The 21,413-nt window shown below is 41.3% G+C and overlaps 1 protein-coding gene across 3 annotated transcripts in view; it reads left to right on the forward strand.

The window, feature by feature from the left end:
• Positions 1–832: 832 nt before the first annotated feature.
• ank1a (ankyrin 1, erythrocytic a) overlaps positions 833–21,413 on the forward strand; it is a 110,627-nt gene continuing 90,046 nt past the window's right edge. For 2 of the 3 annotated variants that reach the window (XM_034872290.1, XM_034872291.1), the window contains exon 1: positions 16,946–17,071. In XM_034872290.1, coding sequence (XP_034728181.1) covers positions 16,946–17,071 — 126 coding nt within the window. Of the gene's footprint in view, positions 989–16,561; positions 17,072–21,413 lie in introns of those variants that run through there. The other variant, XM_034872298.1, reaches the window with a different exon arrangement.

The following is a 21,413-nucleotide window of genomic DNA, read 5'->3' on the forward strand; positions in this document are numbered from 1 at the left end:
CCCCCCCCCCCAAAACACAAACCTCATCTGTCAGGCTGCTGCTTTTGTCCCGAGACCACAGGAGCACGTTGTGAGAACACAGAGTGACGTCTCTGTCCCTGCCTCTCAATCTGTGCTCTGCGTACCTGTGTGTCTGTTTGTGTGTGAGGGAGAGACAGAACTGCACAGTAACAGCTGCATGGGGTGAGACGTGTAACTAAAATGATGCTTTTAGAGATAAATCACATTATTAAAGTCACTAATGCTCCATCTGTTTTTCACCTTGCATCTGTATCAAAGCTAACAATATTTTATTATCTTAAATATATATTTGATTAAGCATTTAGATAGATAAAAGGACCATCACTCATTTCATGCTGATTTTATATAGCCCAAATTATTATAAATAGTTGTAGAAAAAGATAGAAATTCTGTATGTTGCATATTTCTGATTAATTTAACATGGACTGGTTTTACTCCTGTTTGCATAAACCACAGCTGTGTACAAATATACTTAAATAAAGACACCCAACTGTTAATTTATGGTCTATACTATACTATACTATAGTATACTACACTATACTATACTATGTAGCCTACTACAATTGTATTTACCTGTTTCTGGTGTCCCTTTTTATTTATTTCTCTGCATTGTTAATGAATTTGCCAAGCCAGAATTGTTTTTGTTAGTAGGGAAGACTTTTTATGTTACAAGCTTTTCCCTCCTCTGGGTATAATATTGACAATTAGCCAGATTAGAGGAGTGGGGATGTAATTTGGGCCAAACGCACGTACTGGCTGTCTGCACGCGCGCGCGCGCCGGTGTGAGGTGAGAAGGCCCCGCACTGGTGATTAATTACAGCCAGGCCGCGTGACAGAGGTGGGAGCTCTCCCGGTGCTTTCCGCAGCCGACATGGAGGGAAACCCAGTCTGGCTAATTGACCTGGCTTCTGTAAGGCCATCCATCAATCTTGGCCCGAGTGCCCCCTAAGAAACACATTATTCAGAGGTAAGTTAGTTAACCAACTAGCTAGCACACCACCATTCTTTAATGGAATTAGCTCCTCTCCTGTCTGTCTCTGTAGCCAGCGCGTCGTGAAATGTGTGATTCACTATATGATATTAGCAGCAAATCCAAACCCAAGCTTGTGGAAAGTTTTATTTTGTGTTTTATAGTTGTTTTGATTGAAGTTTTCATAACTTGTTCCCCTGTTAGCCGTGAAGTAAGCTACTAGTCCCAGAGTAAACAGCAAACACGCCATTTTGAGTCGTGTTATGTTTTGGAACATTGACTTGCAAGTTTCTAGGATAAAACTCATATTTCACCACGTTTTAAACAAGTAACATTAGCCTTGTTGCCAGTTTAGCTGTTTATACTATCGCTTTTATATCGAAATCCTTGAGGCAATAATTTAAGTCTGAAAAATGACTTCTTTGTCAGATTTTCAACTGCTCAGTGAGGAAAAAAAACACGATTTTTTTGACTCAGCAATTATTGAACTATTTTTTTAAAGATATATATAAAAGTCTGGACAGCAGTGTAGACCTTATTTCCTCCTCAAAGTGGAGTAACCTTATGTCTTTTAATAGATACCAAAGTAAGGTACTCCACCCGGGTCATGTGATGTAGGTGATGAAGGCATATTGACCTTTCAGTGAAGGGCCCATCGGAACATCCTTATCATAATGGTAAAAAAAAAATGCAAACCGGTGCTTTTAATTATTTTAACATAACCACAGAACTTTCTGAAAACGTTACAGAACATCAGCTTGTTTGGTTACTGTCAGTCTTATCTGTTATTGGATTTCTTTTCTCTCTTTTGCAAACCTATAGACTGAATTAGAGAGACGGGTAATAGACAGCAGTGTCCTGATCAACTGTCAAAGGTGTGTGGGTGTGGCAACACCGCTGTCACGTATCGCCTTCATGTGGCTATAAGCTCTTCACCATGGCAAAAAAACATTGGACTGCACATGTGTGCATGTTGTGTCCAGTGATAAGGATTCATTGATTCTAATGACATTCCACAGGTAACGTTTAATACAATACACAGTAGGAAAGACCGACATTTCTCTGCTCTCAGCTGAGGTAGGAACATTAACGTTACAGCTGCAGTGTTTACCATTGCACATGAGCCTAGCGGAATGTCCTTCTGTTTAAAGCTTTATCCCAATAAAACAGCACGGCTGAATTTCAGCCTGCATGCACGTTTTGGAGCCTAAAACAGAGCGGCTTATATTGGTAGAGAGAGCAACAAGTTAGCAAACTGCCAAGGTGCCCTCTCTGTCTGCTCAGCTGCTAGATGGGCTGCACTCGGCATTATCAGAAAACTATTTTATTTGTATTTTACTTTATTGACAAAAGAGCTTTCTGAACTGTCTGTGGAATAGATCGACGGACATGAGAGAAACCACTGAAAACTCAGTAAACTCGCATTGAACTGAAATGGAAACACTGTGCTGCAGTCTTTATACAGTCTATGGCTGCAAAATACTGTATGTTGGAAGGTTTAACAGTGGTCTGTTAAGGGCGTTACAGTAGCTGCAGCCGAGCTGGTGTGCGTAAACGTGATGTCATGAGGGCACCGTAACTGTTTAGACTCGCGCGTGGTGCTCGCGACACTAGTTGCAGTCTTCTCCTGAACAGAGGTGGCACTAAAGAGCAAAGGCTACCAACTTTGATATACTAAAAGAAAAAACCAACGGCAGAACTTGCAGCAGCATTGACGTCAATGCTTCAATTTGATTTGATGGCCTACTTTAAAAGAATTTATCTTAACCCAGTAAGCCCTCTGGACACACACTCATAATCCTGGCGCGCCAGCGACATTTGTCATTTTGACGCTTGGATGCGTTACTGTGGTGATCCACATGTCCGTGTGACGCTTCTGTCAGGCCGCGCCCCTCTATTCCTATGGGTGACGTCAAGCGACGTCAAAGTGCACGCAAAGCATTTGGGGAAGGCACGTCAGAAAGCTGACCATCGTTATGCAAAGGAATCTGTTAAATGTGACTTGACCATTCAGTAGAAGTAGATGAAAATCTTTCAAACTAACCTTTGTCAATCTGAAATGAAGAAAGATTCGGTAACTGCATGGTCTATTTCTCGGTTAAAATGTTTTCCGAAATACATTTTAGTGAACAATTTTTGTAAAATTGTATTCTATCCAAGCCACCATGACAGTGGTTTGAATTCTCAAGCAACCAGACCCGCGTGACACGTTCGTCCAATCAGCTGCAAGTCAGGAGCGTGGAACATCAACCATGGATGTATGACGTCACGACACCACGCTTCAGCCGTGTTGCAAAAATGAGTCAGCACTGTTACCGCTCGCTCTCCTTCGCTGACGGGCACTGACATCACTCACTTAAAGCGTAACTCTCACCAAACTACGACCTAGCTTCTTTTTGTGAATGTATGCAGTATTGACGGCAAAATAGGTTACAAAATATTTCATTCTGTATGACAGGTGCAATATTTGGAAATCGATTTTTCTTTTTTTCTTTTTTTACATTTATATCTGCATTGATGTCAAAACCTAGAAACTTTCCAACAACATTTATTAATATGTATTTGTGACAAAATGACATATAAAACATATTTTCCTATTCTATTTGGCCTGGAAACGCTTCCAACATGTTCACGTGAAAGATAGGTGTCTGTTCTAGATCTGGCACGCACGCGTTTTAGACAGCGGGCAGTGTGTAAGCTCTAACCTGTTAACATGGGAGCCGAAATAAAAATGGCTACGCGAAGCAGCTGACACGCATCCAGTGTGTAGCCGGCCAAAGAAGGCTCGACACAACATGAAACTTTGTATCACCAGGGCTCTACACATGAACTCAAGCATTGAGAAGATTGTTTGTGTTTTCAGTTTACTAAAAAGGAAGGTTTTGAATGACTCACTTTAGCAGTTGTTGTTTACGCTATCCGCAATCTTGTCAGTCAAAAAGTGTACGCCTCCGAATGAGAATGAATGGACTCCATAGGAAGAAATAACATTCTTATACGAGGCTCCTTTCTCAACTTCAAGGTCAATATTGTTTTTCACTAACAACAAAACAACAAATTATCTGTGCATTTTTATGGAGCTAAGCTTTAGGAGCTTTCCATCTTTACTCTCCTCCCTGTTACATTGCATTCAGAGATCGACTGTTTTTGACTGGCGAGATGCACAGAGACCGGAAAAAAACAACAGCTACAATAAGTTGTTAAAACTTTTTTTTTTAGTAATCTCTGTGTACACAAACAATGTTCAAGCAAAGTTTTATGCTGTGTCGAACCTTTTTAGTGTTTAACAAATAGTGATTTTGATGCTATCATAGAAGTGCCCCCTAGCACTCCCCGTTCAAAAGGCATTTTGACCCAGAATGAGAACTAGGTAAGTCACCCTGTCATTCTCGCTCTGACTTACCCTACTCTCGTAAGGGGGTTGCGGTTAACCACTGTGTGTGTGTGTGTGTGTGTGTGTGTGTGTGTGTGTATACCCGATGTAACTTAAATCTAAAAAATATCTTCAGACTTATAATGGCAACTTTTCTTTAGTGCTTTTAAAATTTCAGTTGGTGCATCGGAGCTCTTCATGATCTTCTTTATTCATGCAAACTGTGGCTCCTGTGTGTCTGAGGCAGCCCCATAGCGCCACCTAATTGTGAAAGAGCAAGTTCTCTCCTTTCCCCTAATCTTTAGTGTTCTTCCCTAGAATCATTTTCATTATAAGAGGGAGTAAACATACAGGATCTTTCAGGTACAGTACCTTTTCAGCATGATTCTGTTGCAAGCAGCTTCATGTGTATTTGTGTGTCAAATTCTGTCACATCCAGTATGCAAGTGGTAGCAACACTGTGACAACATCCACAAACAACCGTTTTGTCTCACCGTCCTCGGTTTACAGCATGCAAAAATATGCAGGAGGATATCTAATCAAATAAATCCATTCATTAGGAGAGCTGCTGGTATTTCTGCTTTTGCATTAATTACATAGTCATTACCATATCAATTATAGAAATCAGAGATCATGTAATTAAGGTTTAACCAAAAGCACCTGCTGCCGCTGTGCTGTTGTGTGTGTGTGTGTGTGTGTGTGTGTGTGCGTCAGTCCTAATCTAATCTCTGGCCTTTGACAGGACTCACCCTCATCAATCCTGAGCTGTCGGAATTCAGCTTTTTTTTTTGTTTTTTGTTTATTGGGGTGGTGGTGTTTGGAGGGGGCGTCATGTGAAATGTTGTCATGGCGATCAAATTGATTGGCAGCGATGCCTGATTAGAAAGGAAGAATAGGAGACAGGTGGAAGGAGGCGGGCTGTACATCTAAAGGAACAGATTGGGACAAAGTGAGGACTCGCTGGGTGTCAGGGGGGAGCCACTGTCTGTTGGCTCTGGTTCTACCTTGTAAAAGAAGAAAACCAATAATTACTCAGCGGTCCACAGAGGGTGTTCTGAGATTTACAGAGTTAGAAACAATATTGCCAGATGTCCTTGTGTTTTGCTTTTAATGTAACTAAACTGAATTGATATTCAGATTTTTTGGTATAGTGACAGATTAATACGGAAAAGGTCCAGAGGCTCTGACCACAGAGGGACAATGTGTGTTGGGAGTGTTTCGTAATGTTGGTAGGCCACCTGTGAGGAAAAGATGAATGGAGCTGAGACGAAGATCGAAAAACTCCAGGGTCAAAGGAAGCCAATTGTAAAGAATCATGGGAAGAAAAATCCACAGAGGAAAAGAGACATGGAAGGAAAGGAGATGAGGAAGGAGCGAGGTGAAGGGCATGGGACTCAGGGAGACTGACACCAGTCTCCTGCCTCCTCCCCTGCACTTCTGGTTCCATCTCCTTTTCTTCTCTTAATTCTCCCTCTTTGCCCTACTCACTCTTGTCAGTCTTACTGTTAACAAATTACTTCCATCAATATTTCTTAAAGAAACAAAGTAACATCCTCAAATCACTTCTGGTGGTGTGTGGTCAACCAGTAACGTTGAAATATAAACGCCTATATCCAATGTCTTCAAATACTGAACGGCCTAGTCGGCCGCTAAGATGTCTCCATCTTGGAACCGTGTTTTTCCAGCTCAGCTCTCAGTTGATTTGAGAAATCGTCCTCTACGTTATCATCCCAGTTGTCTTTGGATGGGTCTTCATCCAGCCCCGTCCAATCTTTGGCTGGAAATTCTTCTCGTCATCCTCCTCCAGTAAGCCAAGGTCCACTGTCACTGTTTCTCGTCTGACATGTTAGAGGTGTTACTGCTGTGGTGTTGTGACCTGTACCTTGTTCATTGAGGTCAACTCTCCACCTACATGCAAACAGGCCAGGTCAGTGAAAGAGGGCTGGGATTGCCTCCACATGGGTATCGCAGACTGTTCTCTAACTTGTCAGATACCGATACAAAGAGCTGTGACTAAGCACTCACATGGACATAGATGGACATAGATGGAGAGATTGGCCAAACTGGCAATCAAAATAAAATGAAGAACAGAGAAGCTCCGGTTACAACACACACAGAGGGTGTGTGACTGCATTTTCTGCAAAGGACGCCATCACTCCACTAAATATTTACATAGAAAAAATATATTTGCTGCTATAGTGATGTGCTGGATATCGAGTACAGCACCTTTTTTTTTTTTAATATGTTTTTTATCAATTCAAATAGCTAGGAGAAAAATCATGATTTAGCTTCAGCTTTGGACAAAAGCGGTATTGTTGTGATGAATGTTTTGCTCAGACAGAAAATCATTCGTCACTGTGTCACGGGCCAAAGCATTAAGAGTTTGTTGTAGCAACCAACGTAATGATAACTTTTTTTAAAATAGTGTGTTTCATGAAACCAAGGGACGCTTTACACGCAGTGAGTACAGAGGGACAAGGGAAAAGAAAATAGTAGGCCAACACAAACACAGACTGGAAAAAAAAAGGGGCAATAAATGGAAGGGGGTGTAATTAAATTCCCTTTCCCTTTTTTCCCTTTTAGCTTTTAGTTGTGTCTCCAGTATCAGCCGTACCTACAACAGATAACGTCTAAAATAAAATGAAAATACAATTAGGCCTGTGTAAAGATATCTCCTGCTACCTTTTACTTAGCTGCATAGGTTTTTCTGGTGTTGCGCCGTAATCTGTGACCCCTCAGAATGCGTGACTGTAGCGACGTTCTACCTGCTGTAAATCATTTTGTGACTTTGTGGGGAAAATCGGACCTGGGCAGAGGGATTAATAAAAACTATATGAAAATAGTGTTTTTTTACTGTTAGTCTCAATTGCTGTTACACTTCATTTATGACCATTAGATGAAAAATTATAGTTTCAGAAACATTAAAGTTACACCGGTCAAAAGTTTGGTGTCACTTACAAATTTCCATACCACTCCATTATAGACAGAATACCTGCTGATCTGAGTGATCAAGAGATGTGACCCATGGCCAGAATATCATAGTTTATAAAAATGCAGCGCAGTGACAATACAGACATTTCATACACACGACGTGTGTATCCGCCATTCAACCCGCGTTGGACCCATTCATAATGAGTCAGACGTCTCTCGGTGAGTACGTCCATCTCACTCGAAAAACTTAAAATCAACGAATAATCGTGATCACAATATTGATCAAAATTATCGTGATTATCATTTTGGCCATAATCATGCAGCCCTACATTGAATGTAGTAGATTGATAGTGATATAGCACAAAAACTGGCCCTCCAGCACACATAAAGCTGTCCATCTAATGTCTGCCCTGATCCTGTTCCCTGATCAGACAACCTTCTTGTCCACATTTTATTTCCCTCTGTGCCAGATAAGCATCAAGGTTCATAAATCGTTTCCCCTCCTCATAACATTCCTCAATCATGTCCATTTCTTTTATATGATTGACTGGAAGAAATTAAGATTTAAAAATGCCATCAAAAATAGTTTTAGTTCTGGTTCTAGTTTTTCAGATACGGTCGTAGACATACAACAACAAGACAAAAGATCTAAACAGACTCAGCACCTCGGTTATGAAGTGATCAGCTTTGTTGTATTTAGAAGTCAGTCGCACTATGACACCACTAGATGGCAGAAGTAAACTGGATATGCGGTCTGTCCCTCAACTGGTGCAGCTTCATGTTTTGGGGCATCACACACAGCGTACTCTTAGTATTTTGGGCATTACACATAGAGGAACTTATTTTTCTCTCTGTAGAACTGCACTCCAGAGATCTTTAATCACTGACTGTAGTTTGTTTCAGAGGACATGAAAGAGATAAAATAGTACCAATGTTCTCCCATCTACACAAATTGGGTTTTTAGTGCCCGCACTGCCAAACCTGCAGCTGTTGTACTTCACACTTCCCAGATGGCAGCTTCTGTTATTTGGAGACTTACCTACATGGTTGCAAGGGATTTCAACCTGAGCTATTATTGTAACCTTGATCAAGAAATGCTGCAGACTCATCACATCTCTCCCTTATGTAACTGTTACAATCACTGGAAAGGCCTCCTTTTATACAGCCAATTGAGAGCAAAGTATTGCTTTTCCCATAGAATGCTGTGCTTACAAAGAGCCGCTGTACACAAGAGCAGTGATCGTCAATCTGCCATTCCCTGTTGGTGTGACAGTGATATTAACTGCTGACTCTGTGGTTTTGGAACTACTCTGAACTGCTGTTCATACCCCCAAGCTGGTGACGGTGTAGTGTCAGTGACACTCGTGGCATATTTACACACAACTCTGGTCTACATGGTTCCCTTGAATACAGAGCCAAATCAGATGAGCCCTTAAGATGAGGTGGCAGGCTGCCTGAGCCACACCACAGTGTGGCCATGAAGCCCGCTCTTGGTTTGTTACCTGCCATATGGCTTTACCAATCAGTGCTCTCTCTGCTGGTGCAGTGCCGGGGGGGGGGGAGCTCTCTCCTAATGCCTCTCCAAACCTGCTCTAACCTCCCTGCTCTACTAGCCAAGTGTCAGGAGGGAAAGGATGATGACAAACTGTCCCCCAGACATTACACCTACTGAGGGTGTACACAAGAACAAGATAACTTTAAACTGCAGTTTGAGTGGTAGACCTGCAACATTTTTTTAAATATTAGTTTAGTGGACTGTAATACATTAAAATGAAGCTAAATCTTTGTCAGAGATGTATTGATTTAACTTTATGGTAATTTCTGAGTCTGCAGTTTGTGGTGTTGGATTGCATTATAGATGCTTGTTATAATTCCCGCCACCTGTAAAGATATTGACCTTCTTGCATGACAAATTGCTCATTAAAACTGTTGTTTCTCTTTATGTTGTCCATCATCAGCACTAATTTAAATTCAAATTCCATTGCTCATGTTCACATGGAAAAGACGTATCCTGTTCATTAGGACACGCGATCCAATCTGAACGGTGTGTTCTCGGAGCAGCACTGAGCTGTGCAGTCCTGTGGTGTTGCTCTGAGTTGACTATGTGCTGCAGTGCAGTGTTGAGTTCTGCTGTGCGTGTACACTCACTCAAAGTACTGCAAGATAAGCCAACGGGGGGCACTGTGATCCATGGTGTAATCAGTATTATGGATAAGTCCTAATCCTACCACACTTGTTGTCTTTGTCCTGTTAGTCCTTTAAATTTTTTTCCTGTAAGAAACAACTGATGTCGGTTATTGTAACTGGTAAATTGTTCTTTTGTGTTGGTTGATTAGAGGCTTTAAAATGAACACATTTAAACAGGTTACTACCAAGAGCCTTCATGTTTGACTGTAGACCCATGCAGCAAATGTTCCTGTCCCTCTTTGTTACAGTACCCCATATTAATCAATAGAGGGTGCTGTCTGTCCTTTAGTCTTCCCTACTCGGATGTTCCTTACCTTTCCAATTGATCTTCTGTGACAGCTAGAGATTTAGCTATGAAAATTTAACCTCGCAGTAACAGTGACCAAAATTATCAAGTTTTTCAGTATTATCTTGGTATTTTTAAAAGTTTGTTCAGTTTGTTCAGAAAACACTGATAGGCCCTCACAAGCTGAATTAGTTTCAAAAAGTGTAACAGTGTTTATTAGATTACAGAAATATAGGCAATAGGCTTGTAAAAATGATTGATAACTGGCTACTGAAACACTGGCCGGCTGTAGGGGGTCTGGTAAGAACTGGAACCAGAGATGTCTGACTTTGAGATCCAGGAAGATTTATTTACAACTCCAACTATGAAGTTGTATTTAAAGTTACATTCACATGTAAGTTAGATATGGTTCTGAAATTTAAGCAAATAATACACATTAATAAGCGTCTGACTAACTATGAACATTATTTACCAAAATTAAATGATTAGATTAATTTCTCTGTAATAATAACATGTAACATATTGCTTAGTAACACAAACTATATGTAACACTATTACACACATTAGCACACATATCCATTACGGAGCAAACATCAATACACCTTTAATAGCTAAGCACGTGGAGCCACAGGCTAGTCTGTTGAATGGCGATTGCATGTTGCTAACAAATTGTGCTATCACAACCTGAGTATCAACACATGGCTGCACAAGTAATTTTAAACAATCTGCACATCTATCAGCTGTGCAGTAAGAAACAGCAACAGCAATATTATCAAGGCGATAATCTCTCTCCTTCTTCAAATAAATGTCATGTCGCAACAAGGGATAAATGTATCCACATCGTAGCAGAACACTTGGCAGGAGATCAAAGCGATGACTCTCATCACAGATTTGTCAATCATCTCAGGAAAAAGAGCAGATGTTACTGTTGTAACTATGGGCCTTTTTTTTTTTACACGGCTGATAAATGTCCTGAGTGCTGTCATCCGCACCTTCGGACATAATTCCAACTTTAAGAAAAGCAACACAAGTTGTAGGCCCGCCGCAGCAGCTTCAGAAGCCTCGGTTGAAGCTGGGAAAAATTTAACACAGGGTTACCGTGGTAATCCACCACTAACAAGAATATTTTAAATGAAAAGGGTAATTGTTACCGTCAACATTTCTACCGTGGTTTACCGTTACACCGGTAATTGTTACATCCATAGTGACGCCCACCCATAATCTGTTGCTGTTAACATGATTAAACGGGCAGTACTATGATCATTTGATCCACTTAAAATCACAAAATGGGCCACAGTGTTCATACTGTAGTAGCACAAATACTGCAAGGGTTTTGGTTCATCCCATCATCTCATTTTGGCTGATATTGACTAACATTGCTGCTAAAATAACTCTATAAGCCACGGTTGATGGTGCAGAGGATGGCACAGGCCTGCAGAATACTGTATCTCACTGTAGGCTGTGGATGTCTGCCAATAAAACACGCTAGAGACTTTAAAATGTTGAGGTGGATTCAACATGAGCGGCATAGTAAGACCGGGGAGCATCTGCTGTATCTCTACATGAGCTACTGCTGCGGCTGATGTGTTACTACGACTGATACAAAGCAATAAGATGCATTATTAGCTTTCCTGTCATCATGACTGATTAAATGAAATGTTTGTTCGAGAAATATTCTCCATTCCTGTGCGTCTATGTGACCTGTCCATGATGATGATGACTAAATTAGAGCAGGAAATGAGAATATTTTCCCAAGAGTTTCACCTATATGGTGTGGGTGTAAGTAGAATGAGTCAAGAATGACTGGCTGGGAAGTCCCTAAGGGGCCTAAAAAGTGAGCATCCACTTGATGATCATGCATATTATGCTTAAATCTTTCTCACTCTTATATTAACATCCACTGCTCACGTTTAAGTCAAAGTGTACGACTGTTTATTTGTGTTGAAGATGACTTAGTGTTTTATTTGTCAGACCTTGCATAAGAGCAGCCAGTAGATGGTATGTTAATGAAGATCTTGTAGGCTGTATCTTAGCTCAAGGTTGAAGCGTATTTAGGCACACACACTTTCAGGTGTTTTCAGTTTTCTCTAGTTTAAAAACTAATGGATGTAATAAGCAGTGTTCGGGTGTTTCACCTGCCAGGCCTAGAAGATCATTGTTAAAACACGCTGAACGTGGACCATTGAAACAATTTAGTCTGGGTGATGTGGATGGTAGTATGATGCTGACAAAAAGCTTTTTTCGAAACTAACTGGGTTCAGTTCCACAGAGAGTAAAATACCAAGTTCAAGGTTTAATTGCTATACTTTGAGTGGCCACTAGACAAAATCAGCTGAGCACTGTAAGTGGGGGACTGCTCTATAGTTACAAATTGTAACTTCAGAGTCTATGAGTGTAAGTGAAGCCCTCTATCAGCTGATGCTATTAGGTTTATCCCTTTGCACATTGTATAGGCTTTGCCTATACAAAATAAAACTAAATTTTTAGCTTCATAAAATGTACCTGAATTTGTAGGATATTACTACAGAAATTCCTATTCTTACGTCACAACAGCAGTTGCAGATAGCAATTTCTGTATGCTTTTTCTATATGTTACGTAGTGTTGAAAAAACACTATAAAGTTTTGTGACTAATTACTAAGTGCTGAAAACTTAATTTAACAACTATTGTGGACCTATATAAACACTGGGCTGGTGTAAAAATCAATTAATTTAACAAATTGTTTAGCTGTTTACATTTTACATAACTGTCTGTGTTTCTATCCAGAGGGTCTGGATTTGACAGTGAGGTTACATACAGTATGTTTCCATGTGTTGACTAGGCTGCCTGTTCTGTCTCCTCTCACTGTGGTGAGTATGCATGTGGGTGTGCGACAGTGTACGTGTGTGGCTCTGTTGTGTCCCCTTCACTGTTTTTAGAGGAGCACTGGAGCGGCTAATATGCTGGCGGGTGCCGGCCGTCACACTAAAGAGAACTCGGGCAGTAGCTGTGTTTCTTTCTCCCCCCAGGTCCACACAACATATCCCTTTGTGTCCCAGGCAGGACCACCCCAAGGGACAGTCGATATACACTGGGTGCACTCTGAAACACAAAAATAGGCTTATGTGAGTTTAAGTCCATTCCAGTGGTTTAGCATGTTTAAGCAGCAATAATATGTATGATATATAAGTGCATGTTCAGATTCTCTGTGTCTCAGTTTGTGAAACATGACATTGCCATTATTTGTATCTAATCCGTGCTCATAAATTGCTTTTGTGAAACGGTCTCCAACTGTAAGGTTTGCTCAGTTGCCATGAAATTACAGATGCTCAAATTACTTTTTACTCAACATTTAAAGGAGGACCAATGTTCATTCTTGACCTTGGCAACAGCATTTTAATGCCAACATAGATGAGAAGCCCCTAAAGTACTCAAAATAAATGGACATTTTAACAAATTAAATTCAACAACAACTGGGCAAACTTCATCTGCTGATAAAGATCATGTGATTTCATCAAAAGCATGTTTCACCAAGCAATTTCTGAGATCTCTAATGGTAGCATTGTCACACTCACAAAAGTGCTAGTAAATTTCTGAGGATTTCATCAAGTGGATCCATGTATGGCATTTGATTTGATTACTGAAATGTGTCAAAATAAACAGTTTTTTTGTTTTACTTTAAAGCAGTGAAACCAACCCCAGAACTGCTACTTAATGTGCTTCTCAGCTGCCATTTCCAAGGTCAGTATGAATTTTGAACTTCAGATCAGTATTTAATTTCTCTTGCTGGCAAATTTAGGATATTTTTGTCCTGTTTTAAATACATTGTAACAAGTTAAATGCACTGGACTGTTGGTTGATCCTTTGGTTAGCTCTTTTAAATTTAAAATTATTTAGATTGATTTACCAATCATTGGTTTCCATAACATGTCAGTATGGAGAAGTAACTTACATAAGTTACATAATTGATACATGGTAATGCAGTTGCAAACAGTACGCACTTTGAAAATATGCTCTTGTCACTGGATCCCAGGCCAACCCATGTCAGGTTTGAAGGCCGCCAAAAAGCACAGCATCAAAAAGACTTTGAAACGGGCTGTTCTGTAAAAGCGTCTCTCTAGCTATTCTTCTTTCTAGCCACCATGTTGCTTGTCAGTACGTGGTCGGTGTGGAATTCCCTCTTCTCCTCAGGGTTTCTTCAGGTTCAGCCTTAGATGATTCCATTTGATTGATTTGATGATTCCTCGTCTCCCTCTCTACCAAAGAGACTGGATGACCCCTCTTGGTTCCTTAGCGTCAGGAGGAGTGAGCCCTCAAGTCGGCAACATGATCTCTGTGTGGGAAGGCGGGACTCCTGGCGTACCAAAGAGTGCAGAAAAAGAGCCGCATGAAAAGAAATCGCTAGCTTAGTAGAAAAAAAAAAAAAGTTTTCAAAGCCAAACGCGACACCTGCAGTGTGGAAGCATTTCGGAATCAAACCGCTTGACTTAACCAGAGCGAGTCGGTATGTTGAATTTGATGTAAAACAGTAGCAGCTAAACACGGCAACGCAACAAACATGCATAACAACAGATGGTCCGTCTCCGTCTTCCCAACAGTACACAATTACTGGGTAGAAGTTAGTCGACAAAGTAGTATTAACAAGATGTGAAAAGTGTGAAATGGTGTGCACTCACTTCGTCGAATAACTGACATTTTGACGAATTCTCCCTCTCTCATCCTTGGTGCACATCCTTGGTGTTTACATCTGTTATGTATTGTTTTGGTTGTTTGTGTTTTTAATTTCCATTTTATTTATTGTTTTTGATTGTGTTTGGTTTTTATTCCAATGCATTTTTTGTGAACAGAGACTAAGAGTCCACGACAATAGTATCGTTTATCGCAATTATTTCTGGGACAATGTATTGTCCAGCAAAATTTGTTATTGTGACAGGCCTACTTAATAGCAGTGCAGTCAGTCCTGCTGGTAATTTATTTAGATACATTCCCCAGGTGTTCGATAATGGGATGGATCTCTTGCCACAGAGCTGTCAGCCCGTCAGTATTTGTGTTTGTTTGTGTCATAGCTAGGCCACATGAGCGAGTGATTTGTGTAATAGCATTGCAGACAGAAGGCAGTATCACCAGTCCTATTCATTAGTATGCTGCAGTATGGAGAGAGAGAGAGAGAGAGAGCTGCTATCAGATCAGGGAATAGGAGAGAGAGAGAGACAGACAAGGAATGTCTCTAAAAGATAATAATCTTTATTTTGTTAATAATTTTGGCATTAAAAATTCCATGCAGCCAAGAAACACCCTGGTTTTAATATTCTTAAGGAGCACTTTTCATTTAAGTTGGGCTTAATATCATGAGTCATTCAACACATAACTGTTTTGACCTACAAATTACTGTAAGAATTAGGAAAATATATGACTCATTGAGACTGGAGGGAGAATGATAATATCCTGCTGGTTTTTGTACATTTTCCAATGTGATTCTCTATAATAAGTAATGAAGGAGAGAAAAACAAGCCGAGAAATTAAGATGTGGCTGCAGAATGCCATTCACCAGCTGTCCCGTGTGTGTGTGTGTGTGTGTGTGTGTGTGTGTGTGTGTGTGTGTGTGTGTGTGTGTGTGTGTGTGTGTGTGTGTGTGTGTGTGTGTGTGTGTGTGTGTGTGTGTGTGTGTGTGTGTGTGTGTGTGTGTGTGTGTGTGTGTGTGTGTGTGTGTGTGTGTGTGTGTGTGTGTGTGTGTGTGTGTGTGTGTGTGTGTGTGTGTGTGTGTGAGACACTAAAGCATGTGTGCTGGCATGCATGTGGATCATGTGTGTGTTTGTGTGTCTACTGTATCAGTGTGAACGTTGCATGTGATGTATAGTGAGCTGGGCAAAGAGAGATGTTAAAGGATTTTTTTATGCCTGCGTCAGCAGCTTTGCAGGGAGGGAAGGACGGAGGGAGGGAAGGAGAAGGAGAGAGGCAGAGCAATACCAGTAAACAGGTGCTGGCTCCATCAGCCCCTCTCTCCCTATGCACCTCTTTCTCACTGCGCACATATCCACACATACAGTGTACATGAGCACTAGACACAGAAGCCACTTATACTATAGTAGATACATATATATCAAATATGTCTTTTATTGTACACAAATTTATAACGGGGGATCAGGGAAAGAGGAGAAAAGGAATGCAGATAACCAGAAACAGAAGTCAGTAAAGCAAAGCTTTGGATATTAATGTATCAGACTTTACAACAGACAGTCAGGTTGTGATATGAAATAGCCTGTTATTGCTCCCAGCCTCACTCCAATAAACACAAGCACACTGCACCAACATCCTTGCAGGGCTACCAATCCTTTCTGCTGCAGCGCCTAAACAGTAGAGAGGTAGAAGCGAGCAGAAAGAGAGTGAGAGTAAACGAGTAAGAAGCAGCTTTTTTCCCCCTCATGCATGTTTTAGGTTATTATTTTATTTCCTCTGTTATCCGTGTGAGTGATTGCGTGATTGGCTGGGGTGATGACGGCTTCCCTGTGCAGCCTAGCGATCCTCCACAGATGGACACGCAGCAGGACTATGAGATGCTGAGAAATTAAATACAGGAAAAGGAAACAAAATCAATGAAATGAGAGGAAGGAGAGCTGACTTAAGTTCAAAGCTGCTCTGGATATTACTTAACTGACTGTCAGTTTATCCCTCTTGACTCTTTGAGGGTGGGGTGGGTCGAAGCAGTTTCACCGAATGTCAAAGGAGTGAAGGGAAGAGCGATGTAGAAAAGGAAAACGAGTCAAAAATAGGGAAAACCTGTTTACTCTTATTTTCCTTTTTTTCTTCTTCACAGAGAAAGGGGGAGATCAGAGAGGAAGGCAGCAGAAACATTTGAGGGAAGTGTATGTGAGTGATTGCGAGAAGGAGAGTCTGGAGTGTGCGAGCATTGGAGAGAGAGAGGGAGAGAGAGAGCAGCGCTGCAGTAGCATCCCACAGCAGACGGTTGAGGACTGCCGATGTGTGTGTGACTGCACTGCTGAAGAAGAAGAAGAAGAGGAGGAGGAGGAGGCAGAGGGTGAGCACGCTCGCAGACTCTGCAGGGCCATTGAGGAACACAGAGCAGCAGCGGCAGCGCTAGTGTTGGCCGGCACCAGGTAAAGGTCCCAGCACTGTTGCCCCGCAGACCACCGCCTTAGGATCTGGACACGCCAACGCTGCCCCCCCCACTACCAACACCATGGCACAAGCCGCCAAACATCTCCGCAAGAACAAGGATTTAGAAGCCCAGCTAGAACAGGAGCGCAAAGAGAAAGAGGAGGAGAGGAACAAAAAAAGGAGTCGTTCACGGGATAAAAAACGCAAGGTACTGGGTCTATTCACAGGTGGGGTAGTCAGGGTTGGACTGATGGGGGTAGGGTGGGGAGGGAGGGGTGGCTGGAGAGGGGGGCAGGAAGGTTTAGAGCCCCCCCCCCTTCTTTCTCTGTCATGCTAAGCTGTGGTCAGGGGTGCCGGGGCACACATGGAAACTCAGTCAGTGTTTCTACTGTGTGTGCACACAGTCTCCCTGGCACACATGTATGCCCTGTGCATACAGACATGGGGAAACGGTACAACACACTGCATGCTTTCCTGCTCCTCTCGACTGCTTACTACCTGCCTTAATGACTGCCTTTTCTAATAAGGCAGTGTAATACTATACCTCCCAGTGTCTCTGTCCCTCTCTACCTCTCTGTCTCGTCCCCTCTCTCTGTCTTTGTTTTCACACTGCGATATGGTGGTCTAAATGTCACTACTCACTAGTATCCTTGAGTACAGTAAGCTTGCTACTTTCCGCAGTCTGTTCTCATCCTCTCAGCTTTTCCTTTTAGGTGGCATTTTAATGACTGCAGAGCAAAACCCGCAAACGTGTGTCTGACTGAGAAGTCCCAAGCAGAGCTGGAGTGACTGGCAGGGCTCGTTGTAAACATTACGTCTCTGCTCTGCCATACACCGACTGTAGGGATGTAAAACTAAGCTGCAGAGTCTACTTCATTCCTTTGGCCTCTCATTGGATTTCACTGAAACTCATTAATAAAAATGAGTCATCCGCAGATTGTGCTTGTGTGTATTGGTGGCAAATTGGTCCTCAGCAACTGAGTATGAGTCCAGCTGCCCTGCAAGCCTGCACGGTGCCAGGCTGGCTGTAAACCAATCTGATGCTGATGCAGTAGAGACAGTGTTATAGACAGAAACACCGTACTGCTTCCACTTTCACAGTGAAGGGAGCGGGGCAAAAAGGCTGGAGCGAGTAGATTATTAAATTTTTTGTGAACAGGGGGAAAGGTGATATGACTCGGATACACCTGGAGTACATAGCTCAGTAGAGGATTGCTCATCAGCTTTTTTTGTGGAAGAGTTGGGCAAAATTGTTTCATCACTGACACACACAAACCACCACACTGTCTGCAATGACATGAGCCAACGAGTTACTGTAAGGTTTCTCCATATTTTCCACCTCTAACCGCTCTAGGAGAAAGGTCTTATCAACCTTTTGCTAAAAGGACCGGGAATGTGAAAGTCGTTGCAGAGATTTGTGCATGTGCGCGTGTGTGCAAGTGCTTTATGTGCATGTTTGGAAAGATGAGATTCAAGAAGGGAAAGCCTGCAGCTCTAACAGTATGGATAAAGCAGGGATAGGATTTCTGGCGAGGGTACTAATGCATCCCAACTTTGACTGAAAGTGTATGGTTTTCATACATGAGGTTTCAGAGGATCCCATATCACTTACGTAACCATGCAGCTTAAGTCTTTCAAATAAGCTTCCTGACCCCCCTCCAGCTCCCCCTCCCAACCTCTCTTCCTTTTTTTAACACTGGCTTACAGCCATTCCTGGTTTCTGGAGCAGATGTTAACACTGGGGGAATTTGCACTCTTTCTCTCCAGTGCCCTCTTTGTTTCCTCTCTGATGCCCGCAGCTACATAGTCATATTCTACAGTCTGTAATTTAGAAGTTCCCTTGCATTACAAGGGTTAACCAAACCACCGTCACACTTGGGTTATTTTCATTCTTTGCCACTCGACACCTGTTTTTAATGAATTGTTTCATCAGCTGTCTTGTGTGTTGACCTGTACCTCAGGAGTGTCCCTATCCTCGCGGAGCAGCAAAGGTCAACATTTTTCTCAATGGAAAACTTTTTAGCTTTTTATTTAACCCTATACATTTTGCCCACACACATACTAACACACATGCACACTCACCAGTTTCCTTCTGTATCATTTTGTTAGCTGCAAACCAGGCTTTTGTTATGTAAGCTTCAGTTTCATTCCTCGCCAGACGCATTTATTGTGCACAATGGATGTTTTCAGTTATTATAAATCACTCATAGCTTCTTTTTGTTGATTTACATGTCTTGTGCAATGAATTGTTGCAAAAATGACATGAAATGTGGTTGATTTGTTATTGCTCTGGTATTGTTAATTGCAATAGCAGGAGCACAGGGCTCTGAAAGGAAGACGGTGGCACCAGGTTACTTTAGACTGTCACCTGGTTATTTAGTTGAGTTGGTCTTATGGACTCTGGGGGCTGCTAGCTGGGCTCTTAAAAGTCAAAAACATGTTATTTTCTAGTAATATATTTTAATTTTGAATCTTTTAATGATATTCATTTAATTTTTTACCCTCTTTATTGTTTTAATCCCTTTAATGTACTATTTGCGGCTAATGTATGTTGGTGATTTACATGATTAGTTCCATCCCTGTGGGGACACAAATCTTAGTCCGCTAATGAATGTTCAGAGTCATAAAGCTAACAATTTGTTATCAAATTGAAGCCATTTTAATTGGCTTCATGGTGTGGTGGTGTTCTACAGCTCAGGTCAGTTGCTGAGCAGTGGCTAATGCTGTCCTCAAATTACTGTTATTGATGAGTTTGGTCCTCTTGAAAAATGAGCATTGTCAGGATGTGAACAAAGGCCGATTGTCCTAGCCAGCACTTATTTTCACTTCATTCTGTATGTGGGTTTGTGTCTACATCTATAGCTGCTTTAGTGTGAAGTGGCCTACCTGGCGAAAATGGTCCTGAAGTATGAAGCACTGCTTTGCTGTATTTGTGTTGTTTGTCTCATATCAGCATGGCAGGTAAAAACGTATCTAGTGTGATTTTCATTTTAAGCCATTTACTAATTTAAAGACTGAGGATTATTTCAAGGTCATAGACAATGTTAAACTGGCATTTATTTCTAAATGGACTGTTAGAAAATTAAGTTCATGAACTCTCCAGGTAAACATTTGTGAACACAACACAGAACTAGCATTGTCTTTATATTCATGGCATTTCTGAGTTACAAAACAATGCAAGTTTAAATATAACATCTAATTGCAAATTCTTAACAAAACAATAAACTACATTTTTCTTGTGAGCTGGTTCAGTTGGACTCTTATGACTATTTAGAGATCTGTTTCCTCCCGTTACCAGTTGGTTTCGAGCCACAGTATGTGATCAGTACTTGGTGAGCCCTCAGGGTGTTTAACAAATACAATGGTCTCATTCAGGATGTATGTCCAGGGTAGTATTTTTGTGTATCACAATATGGATTTCTCTCTGGTGTCTTTTGCCTTTCATTCATTTGGTTGGAGCATTAATGAGTTTTGCTTCAGTAAGTTTTCATCTGCTTACAGTGTATTGCCATAGGAATGCATATGCAAATCTCTTTACATTACCCTATTGTTGTGAATAGGGCTTCAGCCAAAATGGATTTTCATCAATCAGTCTTCTTTTCTTCTTATTATAATGCCCAAATGCCTGATTTATCAAAATTGGTGCATATTTTTCTTTTGGACAAACATCCAAATTGTAAATCTGCAGTATGTTCATGCAAATAATGTGGTTAAATTTAGTTGTAATCTGACAATTAATTTCTTTTTGAATGATTATTAAATGAATTGTCTGGTCTATAAAATGTAAAAAATTGTGAAAATGGCCAAAGGAGATGCCGGATGTTTTCTCTTAATAGTACAAAACTCAAAGATATTCAATTTACAGTAATTTACTGTAAAATAAGACAAAAGAAGTTGCAAATAGCAAAAGAAAATTAAACAGTTCATTAGTTTCCGGCTTTAGCTCTATAAACTGTGTTGATGTGAAGAGTTGCAAGATCATGTGTAGAGTCTGTTTGATATAGCTAAAGGGTCAACATTTGTGTGCACATCCAGGTTCTGTTAAGTCAAGCTTGTTCACTACTTGCAAGGCAGTGAAGTGCAGAGAAAGCCTTAGCAGCTGAGGACTGACCATTTAGTGGTGCTGCTACTCGGACTCATCAATACAATAAGTCTGGTTAGGATGCACTATGGCTCCATTGTTGCTTTATATTGCCCAGCACTCAGAGGTGTTGGCTGCAGCTGTATATCACAGCCCATCAGGCATCTTAAAGGTGAACGTCAGCCGCATAGACTTTCAGATTCCTAAACAGCCTTGGTGCAGGACTGTGCAGCTAACATGGCTGCCAGTGAACATGGCAAAGGTGAAAGTAATATCTAAGTTCTGTCTCCTTCATATAAAGCAGAGGTGGTAGCAGTGGATCAGCACTGGCCTCGTCTCTGTCTGCCCTCCAAAATCTCTTACCCTCCATGCCTTAACAGGAAGTGGAGCCTTAACTGAGGTTAATGTGTCGGTGTCTGAGACAGATTGGTACTGTATTGCTGCAGGTGTTGGGGCTGTGTTTGTGTCC

Source organism: Etheostoma cragini, chromosome 5 (genome assembly GCF_013103735.1).
Source record: "Etheostoma cragini isolate CJK2018 chromosome 5, CSU_Ecrag_1.0, whole genome shotgun sequence".
NCBI lineage: Eukaryota > Metazoa > Chordata > Actinopteri > Perciformes > Percidae > Etheostoma > Etheostoma cragini.